The sequence below is a fragment of the Coffea eugenioides genome, chromosome 10 (genome assembly GCF_003713205.1).
Source record: "Coffea eugenioides isolate CCC68of chromosome 10, Ceug_1.0, whole genome shotgun sequence".
NCBI lineage: Eukaryota > Viridiplantae > Streptophyta > Magnoliopsida > Gentianales > Rubiaceae > Coffea > Coffea eugenioides.
Window position 1 is genome coordinate 37,557,063 of NC_040044.1, and position 18,624 is coordinate 37,575,686.

Below are 18,624 nucleotides of genomic sequence, written 5' to 3' on the forward strand. Positions count from 1 at the left end.
CACCCTATCATTTGTGCATAACCTGTGAATCAAGTCTAATTGATATATTATATACCTCAAACACACTAGGAATCCAGGACATCCATGAGCAAGTAAAATGCACATTTGCTCTAGTATAAAACACAAACTTAGAACTACTACTGATTTATCCACAACTTTCCACTTCTTTGGGAGCTTCGACAGAGGAGTTGAGGAAGCCATAGCTAGTTTCCTGAAAAGGATGAAGCATCAGTAAGACTTGTCTCATCGACAACTATACAGATTTAATACTCCGTTTAGGACGATTGACTAATTTCAGACAGTAATTAACGTATAATTAAGAATTCTTCATGACTGTTGGCCAGCTTCATAATGAACCGCAAATTGCAAAAATAGCATGGCAGTCAAGAACAAGTTATCAGAGTGTCAAAATAGAGGCTATTAGTCAGTTTTAACTTCTATTTAAGACGCCAAAGACAATTTTTTCAACAAAAGTCATATTTGACTGAAATATCCCATCATCCATGACAAGTTACTGCCAAAAATGATAGCAAAATTCTTTGGAAGAGAGACGCATACCCTATATAATTGACAGTATGGCTACTCAGGCATTTCTGTCACACTACAACATAATGCTAAACATCCTAGTAAAAATGTAACGCAGCAGGTAAGTTATTAGTGATAAGCAAACAGGAGTATTACGCCCCAGATATTATCCCTTTCAACTGTAAATAGTAATCCATCTAACATATAATCTAGACGCAATCTTAAGTTAAAACATGAACTTTTGTATATGGATGATGGCGGCGATGGGTACCATAGCTGCAGCCTGGTTGACCATAACCCTGGAGATTAGGCTGAATAGGCTGGAGGCGATATTGGTGAATGTTTAGAGGTAGGTTAGCAAGTTGAAGCACTTCACTTGGCTGCTCTTCTCCAGAAAATGGGAATTGATCCAGTATAGCATGCTGTCCTACTAGCTTCAATTCAGTCATTGCCTGTTGATGGCTATGCTCTAGTTCCACACGTTGCTTCTGATAGTAATTACTCATCAACTGCTCAAGAAACACTTGTTTAAGGAAGCAAAAATTGTCCAAGAATGAAACAGGTGTTCCTACTAAGATTTAATTAATTTCTTAATTGAAAATTGAGATGTGAAACTTTGTATAGACTATTGATCAAAAGCCATCATGATAAAATAGAATTAATTAATTTTGATGAGAATTTCTCGAAGAAAAGAACTGATGTTAAACATTTTATAGGACTGATGATCATTCAGATAAGCAGGTAGCATTTTAGTGACGGTAGGCTTCCTTCTGTTTCAAAAACTTACCCAAGTGCACATTTCTTGGTTTTCTTTCTCCAGAAGCTTTTCCTAAAAAATCGAAAAGAAAGAGGGATTTAATTCAGGGCTGGTTCCTAAACGCATACATTGTAGCTGAAACTGATAAAAGAAAGAAACATTGAGAGAAGTAGGATTAGAATGCCACATCTATTACCGTTCGCTTCAGATTTTCCAGTTGCTGATCTAAGAGTTCAAACTGCAAAAGTAGATAATATTAGCTGCTGTAAGTTCTATAGTGACTTGCCTCCATCTAATAGCAGTTAAACAGCACAACAACAAGAATAGAAAACTATGCAAAGAGTGCATGATATCATAATAAGAAAATGAAGATGGAAATTTGAACAAGAAAATCAAGATTCCTTATTTATGTATTATGAAAATTGAAGAAAAATACCTTTCTTGCTCGGACTTTGGTCACGGAGAGTTCAAGCTGCTGCTCGAGTTGATTGAGCTCATCATAGTGAGCAGAACTCAAGTCATCACCTTTGTAGCGCTGGAGGCTTAACTGAAGATTAAGGGTCTCACTTTTCATCCTTTTCAGCTCACCAAAAACCCTTTCCTGCAAGTTGTAAGGCCAAAGGAATAGGATCATCATGGAGGGCTACTGAGATTTGAGGAGCAGCACAAAGCAAAAAGCATGATATACTACTTACATTGTGTGATTTTGCAAGGTCTTCGTGGTCTGGAATGGATGTTCCTTTAGTCTTCAAGTACCTTTCTATGATTTGGTCCATACTGAGCAACATAACAAGTGTTCCAAGTCATTCCTGGAAATGTGTTATCAATCCAATGCGTTTTGCATATCTAGATCCTAGAAAGAGTTTGCAGTAGACTAAAGATTTGAATTTTATATTTCCATTTGAAATGTTTGATAGCATTATTTCTAATATTTGGCTGATTTTATACCCGACATAAGTAAAGTAAATCAAAATAAACTGGTCTTTCTGATCCTGCTGACACTAAACCCACCCCCAAGAGAAAAGATTAACACAGAATATAAAACTGGTCATAAGCTATACAAGCAGAAAAACTTTACCCAAGAACACAAAAAAAAAAAAATTTATCCAAGAAATGGGAATATTTCTGTTTCCGAATTTTAGCCTAAAATGAAGTGAAAAAAAAAATGAATTGCTTTCCATGAAAACAAGAAAGAAAAGAAAAATCTCAAGAAAATTTACCTTAGTATGTTAAGTGCATCTTCTAGCATGCGAAAAACAAAATAAGAGTTAAATTTTTTCGTAGTGTTTTCCCAAGAATGATGTATAGTTTGAAGGATCCACCAATCAGTACAAAACCAAAGTAATTTTATACTCAATTATCAAACCACAAATAGTTTAATCATGCATCTTGGTGAGATTATAGTGTTAAGATGTTCATCAGGTATAAGAATTGAAGTGGCCAACCTAAATTCATATCTTGATAACAAAACCCTAACTTTTTCCAGAAGATGGAAACTTGTTAGTCAAACCAGTCAAGGTTCTCAACTTGGTCTCTTTTAGCCCTTTTGGCAGTGTTTGTTGGAGAAGCATGAAAGCCATCATTATTAAGCAGAAGAGCAGTGGGTGCATGTGTTGCATACTAGCATGTACTCCAACATAAGTAAAAGCTGAGATCTTTGCACATGGAGAGAGCAGTTTTAGAGTTTAGACCACCAAAAATAGGGGTCAAATTACCTTGTTCATGCATTATATTTTGATACATGCAAAAATTATTCTTTAACTCCAAGAAATAATAAGAAGATTAGATGCCCAGAAAAGAATCTTTTGACCGCTTGGAAAACAAAAAGGTTGTTTTCTTGCATGCAAACCTGAAAAATTAAGCTACAGAAAAAGAAAAAGCTAGGGATTGCCTAAAGATGCAAGAAATATCATGGGATCACCTCAGGGGGTTAGAGCAGTACTCAAACAGCTTTCCTTTGTTTGAAAAGATGATGAGGCCGATCTGAGCATCACAAAGCACTGAAAGTTCATGGGTTTTCTTGAGCAGCCCAGATCTTCGCTTGGAGAAGGTGACTTGCCTGCTTGTGTTGTTTTCAATCCTCTTCAGCTCTATTTTACCTCTACCCATCCTTATCAATCTTTAGGGAGTAATATTGTCTTCCCTCTAATTGGAGTTATTGAAAAAAAAAACCCCACTTCACCTGTTGAATTTTCTGGATTAGGGAAAACAAAATAATGAAAAGGATTGACTCAAAAAGAAATTGGAGAATGACAAGGATGCATATAGTTCAAATTAGATGTTAAAAAATGTAAATTATGTCTTAATAGAGACTATGCTGAAGATGAAAAAGATTGGCAGACCAAGAAAATTTCAGCTTAATCGGAAACATATTCAAGTTCAAATATGATGACTTACTTTGTTATTTGTCTATAATTCTCAAACAGGAGATGGATGATGAAGGGGATATGGTTGAGAGAGAAGATATTGATAAGAAAGAAGGTTGATCTTCTAAAATGAACTTACCTAGGTATTATTATTATTATTTTTTTGCTTTCTTGTTGGATCTTTTTGAAGTTTTTGGTAGACTCGTGAAATAGAAGCAAACCCACTTTTGTAGATATATAAACATACTGGTTTTAGATCATAGCTCATATTTTTTCCCAAAACCACAATTTGGTGAGGACACGAGGGATTAAATGTTGATCTTGGTCTTCCTTTTACTTTCTCCCCCCCCCCCCCCCCCCCCCCCCCCTCAATTTGTTTCTTTAGAACGTGATAAAAAACAATTATACACACACATATATAGCAGAAACAATTATGAAGAGCTATAATGTACCCAAAAAAGAAAAAAAAAATGATGAAGAGCTATATTCGAAAATTGACATGCATGAAGTGTTTGGCAAAGTTGTAATGCATTGGAAGGACAATTAGGTTATGTTCCAATCCTTTTGAGGTGCATGGCAAACTTGTAGCATAAGTCCATGTGCTACTTTCATTTTTTTTCATTTACATTTTGAGGATTGTTACATTTTTTATTTACCATCTCAATGCAATCCGGACATTGAATTCTTAGTTGATGATCAAGGAAAAGAAGAAAATGATTACCATTCATTGTTGAAAATACTCCTAGGAGGATGAGGACCGCCATGATTTAGGTAATCAAAATTTGTGGTATGATATGAACTGTTTTCAATAGGATAATATAGAGCCCATAATTGTAAAATGAAGACAAAATCTTATGAGTAATCAAGATTATAACTAATCGATGCTTGATCAGGTAAATACTAAGCTGAAGCTAAAAGAAAGTCATACTTACATGTGTTGCCTATAGTTTGACAGAAATGAAACTTCTTTAACATACACCACTAATATCAAATAGCTTAAAACTTATGCATCCATTAAATTGCATCACAATTAAATCCTGTTGTCCAAGCTAGATCAGAAAATAAATGTTCATTGTTTCATTTGTTTGCCTAACTATAATGAATGTAAAATTTCTATATGTTCTTGGAGTTTTTGCTGCAAATTCATTCAGCAACTTGTGTTGCAATCTCCTCTAACAAAAATGTTGTCGTTGACATATAACCACCAATATTGTTTCATAATAACATGTACCAATTCTGGCATCTTTGTAGAATGACCAAGTGATGACCAAGTGATTCGACTCCTATGTTTTCCAATCACTCTTTGACCAACACAAAAAACTCCAAATTACTCTCCAAGGACTAGCTATGTAGTATTACTTTCCACATGAATTTTCCCCACCATAAAAATGCATGGTGAGTTCATAAAAGAGAGAAAGAAAAAAAGAATAACAATATATTACAAGAGTAGCTCAACAATTCCTTGTTAATCATAAGACAATTAACCATGATTACAAATCCTTGAAGACTGAACAACTCTCTTTGACAAGTTAATTATTAGCATCCCACATGGATATAGACAGGAGGAGTTTCTACTTGGGGAGGATGCATTTGCATGCTCGACATGAATAGGGATATGACAAAGTTGGGGGGCCAAGCCAAATGTTAAGTCATGATCAATTCAAGAGAAAGAATTTTTGTGGACAGGGATTGAATAATGAGATCATGATTTTTCCCAAAAAGAGAAACTGCCATCTAGATAGGAATTTTGAGTCCTTTTCCATCCTCCTCCTAACTACTCCACAAGGACCACTTTCAGTTTCACATGGCATTTCCAGGCCTTCTTAAATAGTTTGATAAGCAAGATTCCCCACATGTATTAATTGCAATTTGTTGTTTTAGAACACTAATTTCCTAGTCTATCATCATCAAACCAAGAGATTTGTAATAGTAACTATAATAATTCGCCAACAATCAGCTTTCTCATGAGTGCATATTAGAAGCATTAGAAGAAAAATCCTTCAGCATTGGATTAAATTTGTTATGACTAAGTTATGGGTTAATTCTGATTGCTCTTATCCTTCCCAATACAAAGATTGTCACCCACTCCTCCCCAGTTTTAGAAAGAAAAACCTGACAGACACCAGGTCGTAGTACAAGCAGGGTCGGAACTAGGGGTCGGCGGGGAGGACCCCGCCCCAAGCTTCGAAAAATTATTCCTTGCTTGGATTGTGATTTTTTGCAGAAAAATTTTTACATTTTCATGAACACATTTTTCAATCACCTTTTTATCTCACATTTATCAAAATCGTTACAATTTTTTACAAAAACTCTTAAAGAAAGCAACCCTTAAAAGTTTTATAAATTTAACTTTTTCCCATTGAAAAAATTAAAAATATTTTAAACTACATACTAATGATTTAATTGAATCAAAGTTTGCTCCCTCAAAAGAAATTTTCTGGTTCCATCTACTGAGCACAAGAATGATTTTGTATTGAGTTACAGGACAGTTTGTCTAACGAGTGTCCTATTAAAATATATTTTAGGTTTCACAATTTTAAAAAATGAGATTAATTAGGGAAAGTAAATAAATATAAGGAAGTGTATGTAAGATTAAATAAGGAAGTATATAAATGCAAGAGAGGATAATAATTGTTAGTATGTGTATAAATATATTAGATTAGGTGAATATTAAATGTATTAATGAATATGCTATGGACACCTGGTAGAAAAATCCGTTACAGAATGATATAACGAATACTAGAGGTACTTGAGCTGTGCAAAGCACAGTTTGGGCCCCCTAGAAATTTAGTCAAACACATAACATCAAATTATTCTGGTACATGATAAATCAATAGAAATATAGGAGAAAATTGGGCCTCAAAACAATTAAAATTAACAAATGTTATTTGAACTCTCATTTTTGTTAATCACATTTTCACTATTATTTTTATCATATAGTTTTTATTTATTGTAGGATATACAATTAATAAAATATGGAGTATAAATAAAATTTCCCTCAAAATTTGTTGTGAAGAGAAATTCCATCTATGAAGTTAATACCCCTATTTATTGTGATTTGAATAAAGATTTTTGAACTATTATTATGATAATACCCAAAAAAGAGAGAAAATCAATACACTACAAGTGCATTGATGTATTAATTAGCAGCATAGTCTTAGTTGTAACTAAATCAAAAGCAGTCATAATGCTTCCAGTATTTTAATAATGAGAAAAAGTTTAGAAAGCCACTAAGACATGTCACAATCTTCAACATCAATATAACTTACTCTAAAGTTTCACATTTTTCTTTCTTTATTTATTTAAATCCCGTTTAAAGGTGACAACATTATCCTGCAGCTCCAGAATATAAATAGCAAGGTTAGATAAAAAATATGAATTGCTACGTTTCCAGATCTACATATACAAATTAGAATTGAACCATTTTTTTTATTGCAAAAACATCTTCCTAATCAAAATTGAATTTTCTAACAATTTTTAATTGTGACTTCTACCACCAACTACAATTTTTATATGCCAACCCAATTGATACTACAGAACCTGAATAATTAAAAAACAAACAAAAATTAACGTTAGTTTAAATATATACAAAATCTTATAGAACACAGAGGTAGAAGAATGCCTAACTAGATTTATCTTGGTGGAAGCATCACATGATATATCTTTTCTCTTTAAAAAATACACAAAATTAGTAGATAATTACAAAATGTAACCAAAAAACAAAGAAAAAGAAAAAAAATGTGAAGTAAGAAATCAAATCGTGGGAGGAGAAAAGAAAAGAAAGAATTATTGTTCTATTCTTCATAGAAAATGATCATTGGTATAAAATGAATTCTAAATCTTTTTACATATTTTAATATTTCACCTTTTATCCATGAAAAATACCAAATAATAGCATCATCCTATAAATTTAACAAACAAATGCCAGTTGACTATAACATTATGATCGAAGAATAGAGCAAATATGAAGTAGCTAATCATCTCAACGAAAAAAAAAGAACATGGCAACAATTTTAGTTAGATTAGTTTTAAAAAATAAAAAATAACAGCACTTGCCGCAAGAAGAAGAAGAAGCGACACAGTTGATTTTCTGAAGGAGAAAAAATATTTTAATTATTTTGGCCCAATTGAATCAAAAAAGGGAAGGAAAAGTTTAGCTAAAATGACCAAGAATCCACTTGTCAAGAATATGTGCCATACATGTGTCAAAAAAATGGGGTGCTATAGTAACTTGGCTTTTTTCTTATATAATTGGCTTTTTTCTTATATAATAGGTAGAGATAGCCTATGGACATTTGAAATTTTGGTGAAGCAATTTACAAACTGTTACTACAGTGGTTTTATTCTCGTGTCAAGAACATCTCACATAAGACAAAATTTCAACATCGACATCAATGGCTGGGGTGCCTTTTCCAGAAATAAAACATGGGAAAGATTTGTGGGTTCTTTAGATCTATTATGCAGAATCTAAACTCGGACATCTTTAAGACATAAGAAGGATTTGTAGGTTCTTTTAGATCTGTTATTTTTAGGCACCAGCCTTAAACTTTCATCATTCAAATTCATATAGGTTGCATTTGGATTGAAGGATTTGAAGTCGTTCAAATTCCTCTAATTGTATAGATTATTTAGGAGATATTTGAATTTGTAAATCACACCTTACTGCAGTGTTTAAAATATGTTTTGATAACTGGTGAATTGTAAATATAAATGCTCCTTAAATAATCCAGACGTCTCGAGCTACTTTGAATGAATTTCAAATTTTTTGTTAAATTCCTCAATTCAAATAAGGATTTTTCTAACCATCGTCGTCTAGTAGGTAGGTCATAAGTAGTACAACTTAATTAACATTTAAACACTCATTCACATTTATTACCTTTCACATTCCAAATAATTTTTTAATTTAACTTGCATTTTGTTTACCCAGAAAAGAAAAAAGAAATAGCAACAACCACCACCAACACTAGCGCCAATTTGACACCCGTTGTACAAAGCCATTCTTCCCTTGGATCACTTTCTACTGATTCACTTAGGAAGGGCGGAATCAATGCAAGACACCAATGCACGGATGAATAAGTTTGTACTCCCTCTGTTCCAATATTAGAGTCGTTGTTTGGGAAGTTAACCTTTTATAGAGACATAGTTAATTATTATGTTTAAATGAAATGACACTGATAAACTTACGTATATATTCTTTGAATTCAAAATATTCTTTTATTAAATGCGTATTGAGACTTAAAATAATGATTTTTATTTTGAGATATTAATAAAGTGAAACATAGCATTAACAATGAGACGAAAGAATTACTCGATCAAATATTAGATACTATTAGATGTTCGATACACACCATTTTGGTACTACTGCACATATTGCATTAGTACTAATAATCTAATCAAACAATAGTTGTAGATCATTTCTTATCTACTGTCAACTTAAAAAAAATATATGGTCAGGTTCACCACACAATTGATACTAATGCACCAGGTGGAGCATACAATATCTTCTCGTCCCCACACTCCTGCTCTGTGCAACTACCGCTGTAAACATGGTCAAAATTAGAATAATGGACTATAGGTATTTGGCAGAGTGATGAGTTTCCTGAGTAACTTTTGTATAAATAAGATACCTAATTTAGTGCTTGTTGAGTATTGTCTCAGAAGCATATTTCTCATAAAACTTTGGGTTGGAATACACAAGAATGCTCTGTCATCCTAGCATGTTGCCAACGTAGTCTCAAAAGTTTCTCTGCAAAATTTCCAAAATCCTCACATTTCATAGAACTTCAAATAACCCCTCTCCTCCATTGAAAAGATAGGAAAGTAGGCACGAATGTTCAAAGCTAAAGTGGTCTCTTTTACATACTAAATTAAAGAAACACTACAATAGAGGCAAGCTACAAACCAAGTCCAGAACACATGATATTCTCAAGCGTGTTCAGTCAGCATCACCAAGTCCATCACTTCCATCACCTCTCTTAGATATAGGAGCAAAATTAGAACTAGGCTTCTTCTTTTGTGAAGCAATTTCAGCATTTTTCCGCAGGACTGCTCCAGGAGATGGGTAAGGACGTTGCTGAAAGAGAGGACCCTGAATTCAAAAGTACCAGAAACAATTCATTGGAATGAAGCAAGAGACGAACAATAACAGGTGGGCTGTGAAGTTTTCTATGAGAGACTGTATAAACCTGACAAATATAACTACCTACCATTGATGTGATGAAAACAAGCAACTGACTAAATGAAACAAACATACTCGCGCAAGTTTGACTGCACCAATTCTTGCAGTTGTACTAATAATACCTTACTTTATCCTGGACCGCTTATAGCAATTAGAGAAATACTTACTAAATCAGATATGTATATTCCTTTAAACATTTATGACAAGATATTTCCAAATGACACTAACAATTTCAATCTAACAAAAGAATGAACAAAATCTAGGAATCTTTTTCCTCCCACCTCCACCCATCTGATTTCCAATCCCACCAAAGGACAAGTCATTCATGTCAAAAGCCATGCTACTGTTTAGCAGGAATACCCACTTCTTCCCCATAAAAGAAACAGGCAAGTATGAAAAATATAATTCCGGAATTAAATACACAATGTATACCGTGGCAGTGGTGTCTGCAGCCCGTGGTTGTACTCCTTTCAGGCCTACAACCCTGCATAGGAGCAATAACTAAAGTTGATAATAACTTCTTGCAAGTTTTGATTTGTCTAAATAAACTAACTAGTAAGATAATAAGTAACAGAGAAATGTCCATGAAGGAAAGAACAGACAGAGCAGAGAAAGAGTTTACAGGGTCAATTACTTGAATTAAACAAGGAAAAAAACATACCAACCACCACGCGGAGCATCAGAATACGAGCTTGGATCCATGGGATCCAACTCATCATCCTCAGAATATGAACGTTTTCTAGTATCTCTTTTATGTCCTCTTCCCATTGGTGGTTTCATGTTAGACCTGCAACCCAGAAGGTCAGTTAATTCTGCAGGGATGGACTCTAAACAACTTTCCATGTTTCATATTAAACTAACTGTGGACAGGTGAATACTCTACTTAATATGGAGTCAATTACAGAAACATCACCTATATTCAATTTTTTGCATGAGAACACCACCCTTGTGCCTTCCCACAAATTGGTATATAAATGTGACAAAATCACTGTTCTAATTCAAAATATCCTTTCACAAATGCCTATTGGACCAAGCAAATAAGCAAGTAAAACCAATTCCAAAGCCCTAAGACCCTCCAATGCACCTGTGCAGTCTATTCCTAGGAGAACACTTCTTTAACTACCTAAAAGTAATTACCCAAGGACATTTGATTGTAATAATCTACAAGTGTGTTTGCTTATATGGCACACACATTAAGCAACAAAAGTATTTCAAGTGCCGTACCTTTATGGCAACATAAAATCATCATTTCAAGGTGAACAATTACAAGTCGATGGTACAGTTACAATCATCTCCAGATCAGTGATTCAAGTTTCCAGATATAGTAGCCTACCTCGGCTTGGAAAATCCCTTGTCCGAAATTTCTCCAGTTTTCACAGCATTGGAGCCATGCTGCCTGGTTTCCGGCTGTGTCGACAAGTATTGGCTTTGAGGAAGATTCAGAACCCTAAGTAAAGACAGCAGTTTATATTTGTAGAACAGAAAAATACTTGCAAGAAGCTAATCACTATAATTTTCATTAGTTGAAAAGAAAATCATAAAAATCTGTAGTGGACTTCTATGAAAAGCCGAAGCTCAACTGTCACACATGAGCCATGTCCATAGTTAGCATTTTCAAATGAATAAGCATCCATCTATGATCACCTACTGAAATATATTTCAAATAAAACCTTCCACAAATATTGTCTTTACTCCACAGTTTTTTCGGGGATCATGCATAATCACCAGGGCATCAAATTTCATTACAACGGGAACATGACGAAAGCGATGTGAGTGAATATGAAATATAGGATAAAAAAAGCGTATTATGTATCAGCAGAAGCAATTTGTAGAACAAATATATCTACCCAATACCAATGAAAAAAATTTCAAGTCTTTAATCACAGGGTAGACATGATAAATGGACACTTGAAAACAGCATTAACAAAAGAAACCAATTCTTGGCACTACTCAAGAAGTGCACATTCCCCTTTCCCAATTCCCCATTCCCCTTTTCCCGATTCTTAAATCCCATCCCTCCCCTGCCTTTTATTTTTTTTCTTGTTTTTAAGGGCACATTTTACTATCAAAAATCTGTCTAGTATACTTGGCATGTCACAAGCTTGCCACTCATACAGATTTGAATTTTTTTACCTCCATATATGCAATTAGTTTTACTATCAAAGAACCTGAATTAATGGGTCTCAACACCCCAGCTATTGAAGCTGCATGAAAGGCCCTTTTAAGTAGTAACACTCAAATACACGAGTGTAAAAATTAAATAAAGCAACAAAGGAAAGGAACATTACAAATATTAAACAGAAACAGAACCTAATATTAGTCATTTTCTTCTGTCAAACATTTACATCAACTAAAACAAATTATGTAAGTAGCAGTACAACAAAAAAACAATGAGCTCAACCAATGACCATACCGAGTGCAATGACTGCAATAACCCCATGTCTGTACGAGGCCTACACCCCATCCACCACATCCCATGCATTTATTTGATATGGATGATTTATCACCCTGAGGATGAGAGGAGATTTTAGGTGATGTTCCTGGGCGCTCCCACTGTGATGCATTGGTCATCCTGTTGTAATAATAAGTTTGACCTGTGAAGACACATGAATCATGAAAAGGATAAGTGAGAGTGTTATGTCATCCTCAAAGGTTCCAGTAAGCATTACCTAAGTGAAAACTAAAACTATTAGAACTTCAGCATAATTTGAGAAGAATCATCCCAAAACTAACGTAACCAAAAGAGGAATCTACAGGTGAGCAGCCATCACATAGACCATACCAGTCCTTTCATCCACCGCCTCTTGCCAATCTTCTGGAAGTTCTGAATGTGATGCTGCTGGAAACATGGGTGCAGCATCGGTTGGTCTTTCCCACTGACTTGTCCCAGAATTTTCATTATAATAATAGAAAGAGCCACTTGCAGGATCCCTTGCCTCAATCTGATGGATATTTCACTAGGTTAAACATCAAATAAGAAAATGGAATATATCTTAATTTAGTAGGGAGAAACAGAGCATAACTTTGTATGAACCGCATGAGGAGTTCCTAAGAATTTTAAAGAAACCTCAAACGATGAACTGAGCTTCATTTAAGAAGAGATAATCAATGGGAAAGACTTTACAGTATTGGCCTCCCAAGCAGACTTCCACTCAAGTAACCTTTCAAATTTCCTAGTTTGAACTTTGCCCAACTCCAAGAGAGTTGGGATGGGTATTTACAAACAATTAGGGCAATGTGAAGCCAGAAAATACTTTTCTATTCTAAACCAGTGGAGACTATTATGTCAGTTGGATCATTCTCAGTCCTTGTTTTACCAAAATTACTTAAGACGAACCATTTTGTTACAGACATTAAGCGTATGTTTAGGCCATGTTTCCTGACATTATTCCCCATGTAAAATATCTGGTTCTTAGTTACAAAGAATATAGCATAACCACATAGAACAGCTGTTTAACTGTATGTCATCCTCCATCATCCATTAAAATCCAATTTCATTCAATCCATAAATCAGGGATGCATATAGAAATTACTCAGAAATACATTAAGAAAAAGAATTAAAAAAAATCGGGAAAAGGAATTAATGCTCACCCATCCTGGAGGAAGCTTCCCAATTGCCATGTTCTGAGATGACACAGCTTCTGTACTCTAGAAAGAAAAGTACAAAGGAACATTTAACTGGACGACCAAATAAAAGGTAAAACCAAATATACCAAGATAAGAAAACACATTTGACACCTTTGAGAGTACCATACAAAAAGATATATAGACACATATGACAGGTATATCACTTAATGGCAAAACTATTAACAAATGTTATTGTTGCATCCTCAAGATTTATTGCTTCCATAAGAGCATGTAACATCTTACAAGGTGTACATATCCAAAAAAAAAAAAGAAAAAGAAAAAAAAAGACGAGGGGAAGATGCACTTGCATTATCAGGTAGGGCTTGATTATTAATTTTTGGATCATCTTTCAATATGCCTCTGGCTCTCAATTTCTGCTTGAGGTATTCAGGCAACTCCTTACCCACAGGCTTCAACCTGGATTCAGCACCATGCTCTGTATTTCTTTGGCTTGTTTGATGATCATCAACTTCAGATACATACACGGATATTAGACTTTGACCAGCTTCATAAGATAAAAATTAATGACCAAGGAAGATAATTTTACCGGTGGCAGTGATATTGGCCTTTGAAGTAACATGATAAGCACCTCCACCCGGAACACCGTATCCATTTCCAATTTCCAAGTTACCTAACACAAAGATCAACATTCATTAGCTGTTCACCCAAATTTTGCTAAATTGCATTTTCTAATAGTCAACCCTTTCTTTTAACTAGAGAATATCTGACTGCAATAAAAACTGGCATTTTGATACTTTTAAGGAAAAAATTTTGTCTTCCTCTTACATTGCTTACCACACCCGAAGGCAGAGGAGAGGGCAGCGTACGTAATGTAAATAAATTATAATTAATCTCTCATGTAAACCAAGTAACTAGATAAAAACACATTAAAAAATCAAAATTAATATTTACATAGAAAAAAAGGAACAAAATGACCTTATGCAGTTGAAAGGAAAAACAGAGCAAATAATTGCAGTATTAAAATAAATCGTTCTATGGTACAAAATCATGAGTGTAACCTTTATAAGGTGGAAAACATAGCTAAGGGATCATACAATAACAAATGTGGAAAAATTAGATGCACTTCAATCAACTTTATCCTCAAGTCTTTTTTATCTCAATTCCTTAAAGTAGTTTCAATTCATTAAAGTAGTTTTATCTGAATTCCTTAACGTAGTTTCATTCTAGGCTTCAACTGAGCCTCCATGTTAGCAAGGTTAAGTATGCCAAAAAGAAGGGTCATAAAACATTCTTGGTGGCAAAACAATGTGAAGGAAAGATCTCACTATTTGATGTGTTTGTAAGTCTAAGAAATCATGCGCATTCTAAACCACTTCATTAGCTCTCGATTTAACTAGCAAAACCTTCAACCATGATAGCAGAAAAATGAACATTTGCATGTTTATTTCCAAAAAAGTGAGTGACTCAACTAAGATAGACAAGTGGACCAACCTTCCTCAGCTAAGGTAGATTTTCCACGCTTTAGAGCCATTTGAGTACGATGCTCATTAGTCATTTTAAGTAGATGCTCCTGTAGATTCAGAGTTCAAAATGAACCTTAGAACATCCAAATGGAATATAGAAGGCTGTGATTCACATGAAATGCCAAAATAAATAAAAGGAAAAGAAGGGAAAAGACATAGCAGACTCAAGACCTAAGACACCTTTATAGCATTTGGGTCATGACGTCCTGAGAGAATGTCTCTCTGCTCTTCCGAAGTTCCATTTCCATACCCTGCATCTCTGAACTTACAAAATAACATGAAATTATTCATCATGTTTCCACCTCTATTTGCACAGCTTCTAGGGTAAGTAAAAAATGAAATAAAAACAAAACAAACCTCTGACTCTGTATAATTTGTTGAGTGGCAACTTCCTGGAACAATACAGGCAACCATGTGATTAATCAAAAAGTGAAAAAGAACAGTCACTTCAATGCCTGTCTTAAGACGAGAACATACTTGCTCATGTAGCACAGCGTTCTGAGCAGCAATTTCAATATCATTTTGATTTTCTGCTTGCAGTTGAGAAGAGCTAAATTCCAGATAAGTCTGCATCCTCGAGGTCGGCTATTCCAAGCCCACTTCACTAAAGTCAAATGCAAAAGTCCTTGAATTTTAGTTAAGAGGCATATCAAGTAAACATTCAAAAACAAAAAGGTACAGGAAAGGAGGCAGAAAGAGCAATCTCTATATGTTTTCATGATAATCACATTTTCTGATTTACGTAATCCATCCCTTCCCCTTCCAAGAACTTCAATAGGTGGTATTGTTAAAAAATTAAAAACAAAAAACACACACACACACACACACACATCTGAAATTTGAAATTGGTCCATTCTTCGTTCCTCTTGAAAACTCATCCGCTCTACTGCTACACATAAACCTTCAGAACTTACAATAATCTCATTCTGATTCAGTAAGTTGTTACAGATATCTTCTAGATCTATTTTCAACAAATTGAAAATCATATTCCCTTACATCATCAAACGTTTCAAAATTGCCAGACTACCTGTATGACCTGTCCATTGTATTGTCTCCTGAAGCTTTTTAGCCCACATTCGCATTATATACAGGTCAAACTTTAATCAACACTAGAGTATTTACATTCTTCAGCCAATCTTTGTGACTAACTGAACTTTAAGAGAGAATATTAACCAAAAAATGCACACCGTTAGTGCCAATCGCTTATGCTTCAACCTGAATAGCAAGCACAGAAGCCAATCTAAAGCCAATCCAGTGACAGGATTTAGACGGAAGGTACATTTAACCACAACAAACTATCTTTAAGTCTCTAAAATGCACAACATTTGATCCTTTATGAACTCAAAAATACTTTTTTCCCAAAACCCTTTACTAATTTGATTGCACAATGCAGATAAACTAACTAAAATTCCTAATAACACACTCCCTGTTTAACCCTTAACAGCTTGTTCATAACCTAGCTAATTTTTGGACCATTATCATTTACATATTCTTAAATTTTCCTAAATTTCAAGTTTCCATAACATAACCTTTGGTGAAATTTCCAAACTATTGTTCAATCATATTTTTCAAAACTAAATAAATCAATAAAACTTACCGAGTCTAAACCAGCAAGGCCTGACATGAGCAAGTAGAACTAGTAAATATTTAATCGAGTTTCAATGGAAATAAAGATTTTATCCAAGTTATTTAACATCATCTTTTCATTCTAAAATTTATGATTTTCAATACAAACCCCCACCTATACCCACGAAAGAAAAAGGAAAACAAGAAATCCACACAACACTTATTTTCAATTGAACCAGCTAGCAAAATCTGGTAATATCCAATTACTTCCACTTTTCCCAAAATTCAAAAAAAAAAGTAGCAAATTTACCAAAGCTATAAGAACAATTTCGAATTTCCCAGCTCAAGTCACTGCATACGAAATTTAATAACAAAATTGCATCAATATTAGCTAAGTATACATAGACTCATGTTACAGGTAATTTAAGAAAATCATTGAAATCTGCACTAAAATTAAACGAACCTGGAATTCGGAATTGTTTAGCGAAATTTTTATGGTCATCTGTTGGAAGATTCTTCCGTTTGCAGGAGTCGGTCGATGGTTTTAAACGTTGTCACCGAAGATGGAAAACTCCAGGCAAAACGACGTCGGAGTAAGGGAAGTAAAGCAAGTGTATATTGCCGAAATAGTCCACAAGTTTCCAAGAATTGAGTATTTGACCATTTAAACTTGAAAAGGGATCAATTTCATCGTTAATCAATTGTTCTAAGGTGTTACCGTTTGGAAAAAAAAAAATTTGTTCTAAGGTGCGCAAGTAGACATTCAAAATTCTGTAGATACTACCCTTCTCATTGCTAGGATGTTGATTACTTAAGTTGATTATAAATTTGACTAAGAATATATAATCAGTTTCTTTAATGTTTTCGTTTGTTTTTTATTTTAGATTACAAATTCTTTTAATAGCTAAATTAGATAAAAATAAATAATCTATCAAAAATATAATTTTTACTAATTCTGATTATTCTTTATAACCACTTTCTGTAATTAACTTATACAAGATCTAAATCAAACAAGAAAAAAAAATATTCCAATTGATTTTATAAGATAATAATTTATAGTTAAAAATTGATGATTAATTTATAGTTAATAAGAAAGGGATTTAGGGATAGAACAGTAAGTCGCTAACGTAGCATAAAGCTGGAAAACTTTTATTTGAAAATCAATTAGACGATCACCAAGTATACTCAATATATGTAAAATTGATTTTTGTATGCAGATAATGAAAGGTAGAAATGCAATTTTAGTCCTTGATGTTTGGTATGTGCCCTAAACTGGTCTCTAATCTTTGTATCAAAACAAATATGATTTTCAATGTTTTTGGTTTTAGCACATTTAGGACTAATAATCAAAATTAAATTATCGTTAGTCAACAATTTCAATTTTGCATTGTCGTCCCCAATGTTTAGAGTTTGAATCACTATAGTCCATTAAGTTTTAAATAAGGATATTGTTTCATGATGAAATGAGATACAAATTAGATCAGTATTGTGTTAGATTCTAATATTTAAAAATGTGGAAAAGCTAACTAAACTTCATTTTATCCTTTTTTTTATTTTAATTTCATTCATGCATGCCACTAACTTCTTGTAAGCTTCTTCTTTTTTGGCATTATTGGTTTCGAAATTCGTTTTGCACCATGAATAATTAATTGATGATGAGTTTAGTCGTTTGTTCTCTTATATTGACAATTAAACACTCCATCAAAAATTTCAAAGTTTAAATTAAATTAATCATCTTCTTTTTTTTCTTTTGCATTACAACAAGTTATCAATTTAGTTTAGTATAAAATACATATCTAAAACATGCATTTTAGCCACACAAAAAAAAATCAAATCTACTCACACACACACACACACTTGTATAATTGTTCTCAATCCTAAGATATATATCCTTATACTATATAAGATTGAGTTTTGGTCAAAGAATAAGTTGAATTTCAACCGCATAGGTGGGGGCTTTCTGGGAATGTGAAATATTGTGTATTAGTTTAAAAGATTTAAGTACAAGTTAAGAAAGCATGTATTTGGGTATGTTTATTGAAATGACCCCATTTTAATACATTTAAAGTTGTCATTGATGAGCCATCTGGGTATTGATGGAATATTTAATTAGTGTGCAAC

At 33.6% G+C, this 18,624-nt stretch overlaps 2 protein-coding genes and 1 long non-coding RNA gene across 3 annotated transcripts; all 3 read right to left on the reverse strand.

Annotated features, from left to right (window-relative positions):
* Window positions 1–746: 746 nt before the first annotated feature.
* Window positions 747–3,391, reverse strand: LOC113750818 (MADS-box protein defh21-like). The gene is made up of 6 exons (XM_027294760.1): window positions 3,204–3,391; window positions 1,978–2,059; window positions 1,719–1,883; window positions 1,479–1,520; window positions 1,313–1,354; window positions 747–1,034 (listed from the first exon to the last, which is right to left on the reverse strand). The coding sequence occupies exons 1-6, from the start codon at window positions 3,389–3,391 to the stop codon at window positions 747–749; spliced, it is 807 nt and encodes a 268-aa protein (XP_027150561.1).
* Window positions 3,392–9,297: 5,906 nt separating this feature from the next.
* Window positions 9,298–15,422, reverse strand: LOC113750819 (polyglutamine-binding protein 1-like). Its single transcript, XM_027294761.1, has 13 exons — window positions 15,393–15,422; window positions 15,295–15,329; window positions 15,118–15,196; window positions 14,906–14,984; window positions 14,001–14,084; window positions 13,762–13,922; window positions 13,418–13,474; window positions 12,609–12,768; window positions 12,240–12,420; window positions 11,160–11,273; window positions 10,488–10,613; window positions 10,259–10,310; window positions 9,298–9,736 (listed from the first exon to the last, which is right to left on the reverse strand). Exons 1-13 carry the CDS (start codon window positions 15,420–15,422, stop codon window positions 9,584–9,586), a joined length of 1,311 nt encoding a protein of 436 aa, XP_027150562.1. The 3' UTR covers window positions 9,298–9,583.
* LOC113748666 lies at window positions 15,420–17,011 on the reverse strand. Its single transcript, XR_003464435.1, has 3 exons — window positions 16,967–17,011; window positions 16,814–16,854; window positions 15,420–15,541 (listed from the first exon to the last, which is right to left on the reverse strand). It is a non-coding gene; the product is annotated as an uncharacterized LOC113748666 (long non-coding RNA).
* Window positions 17,012–18,624: the final 1,613 nt, after the last annotated feature.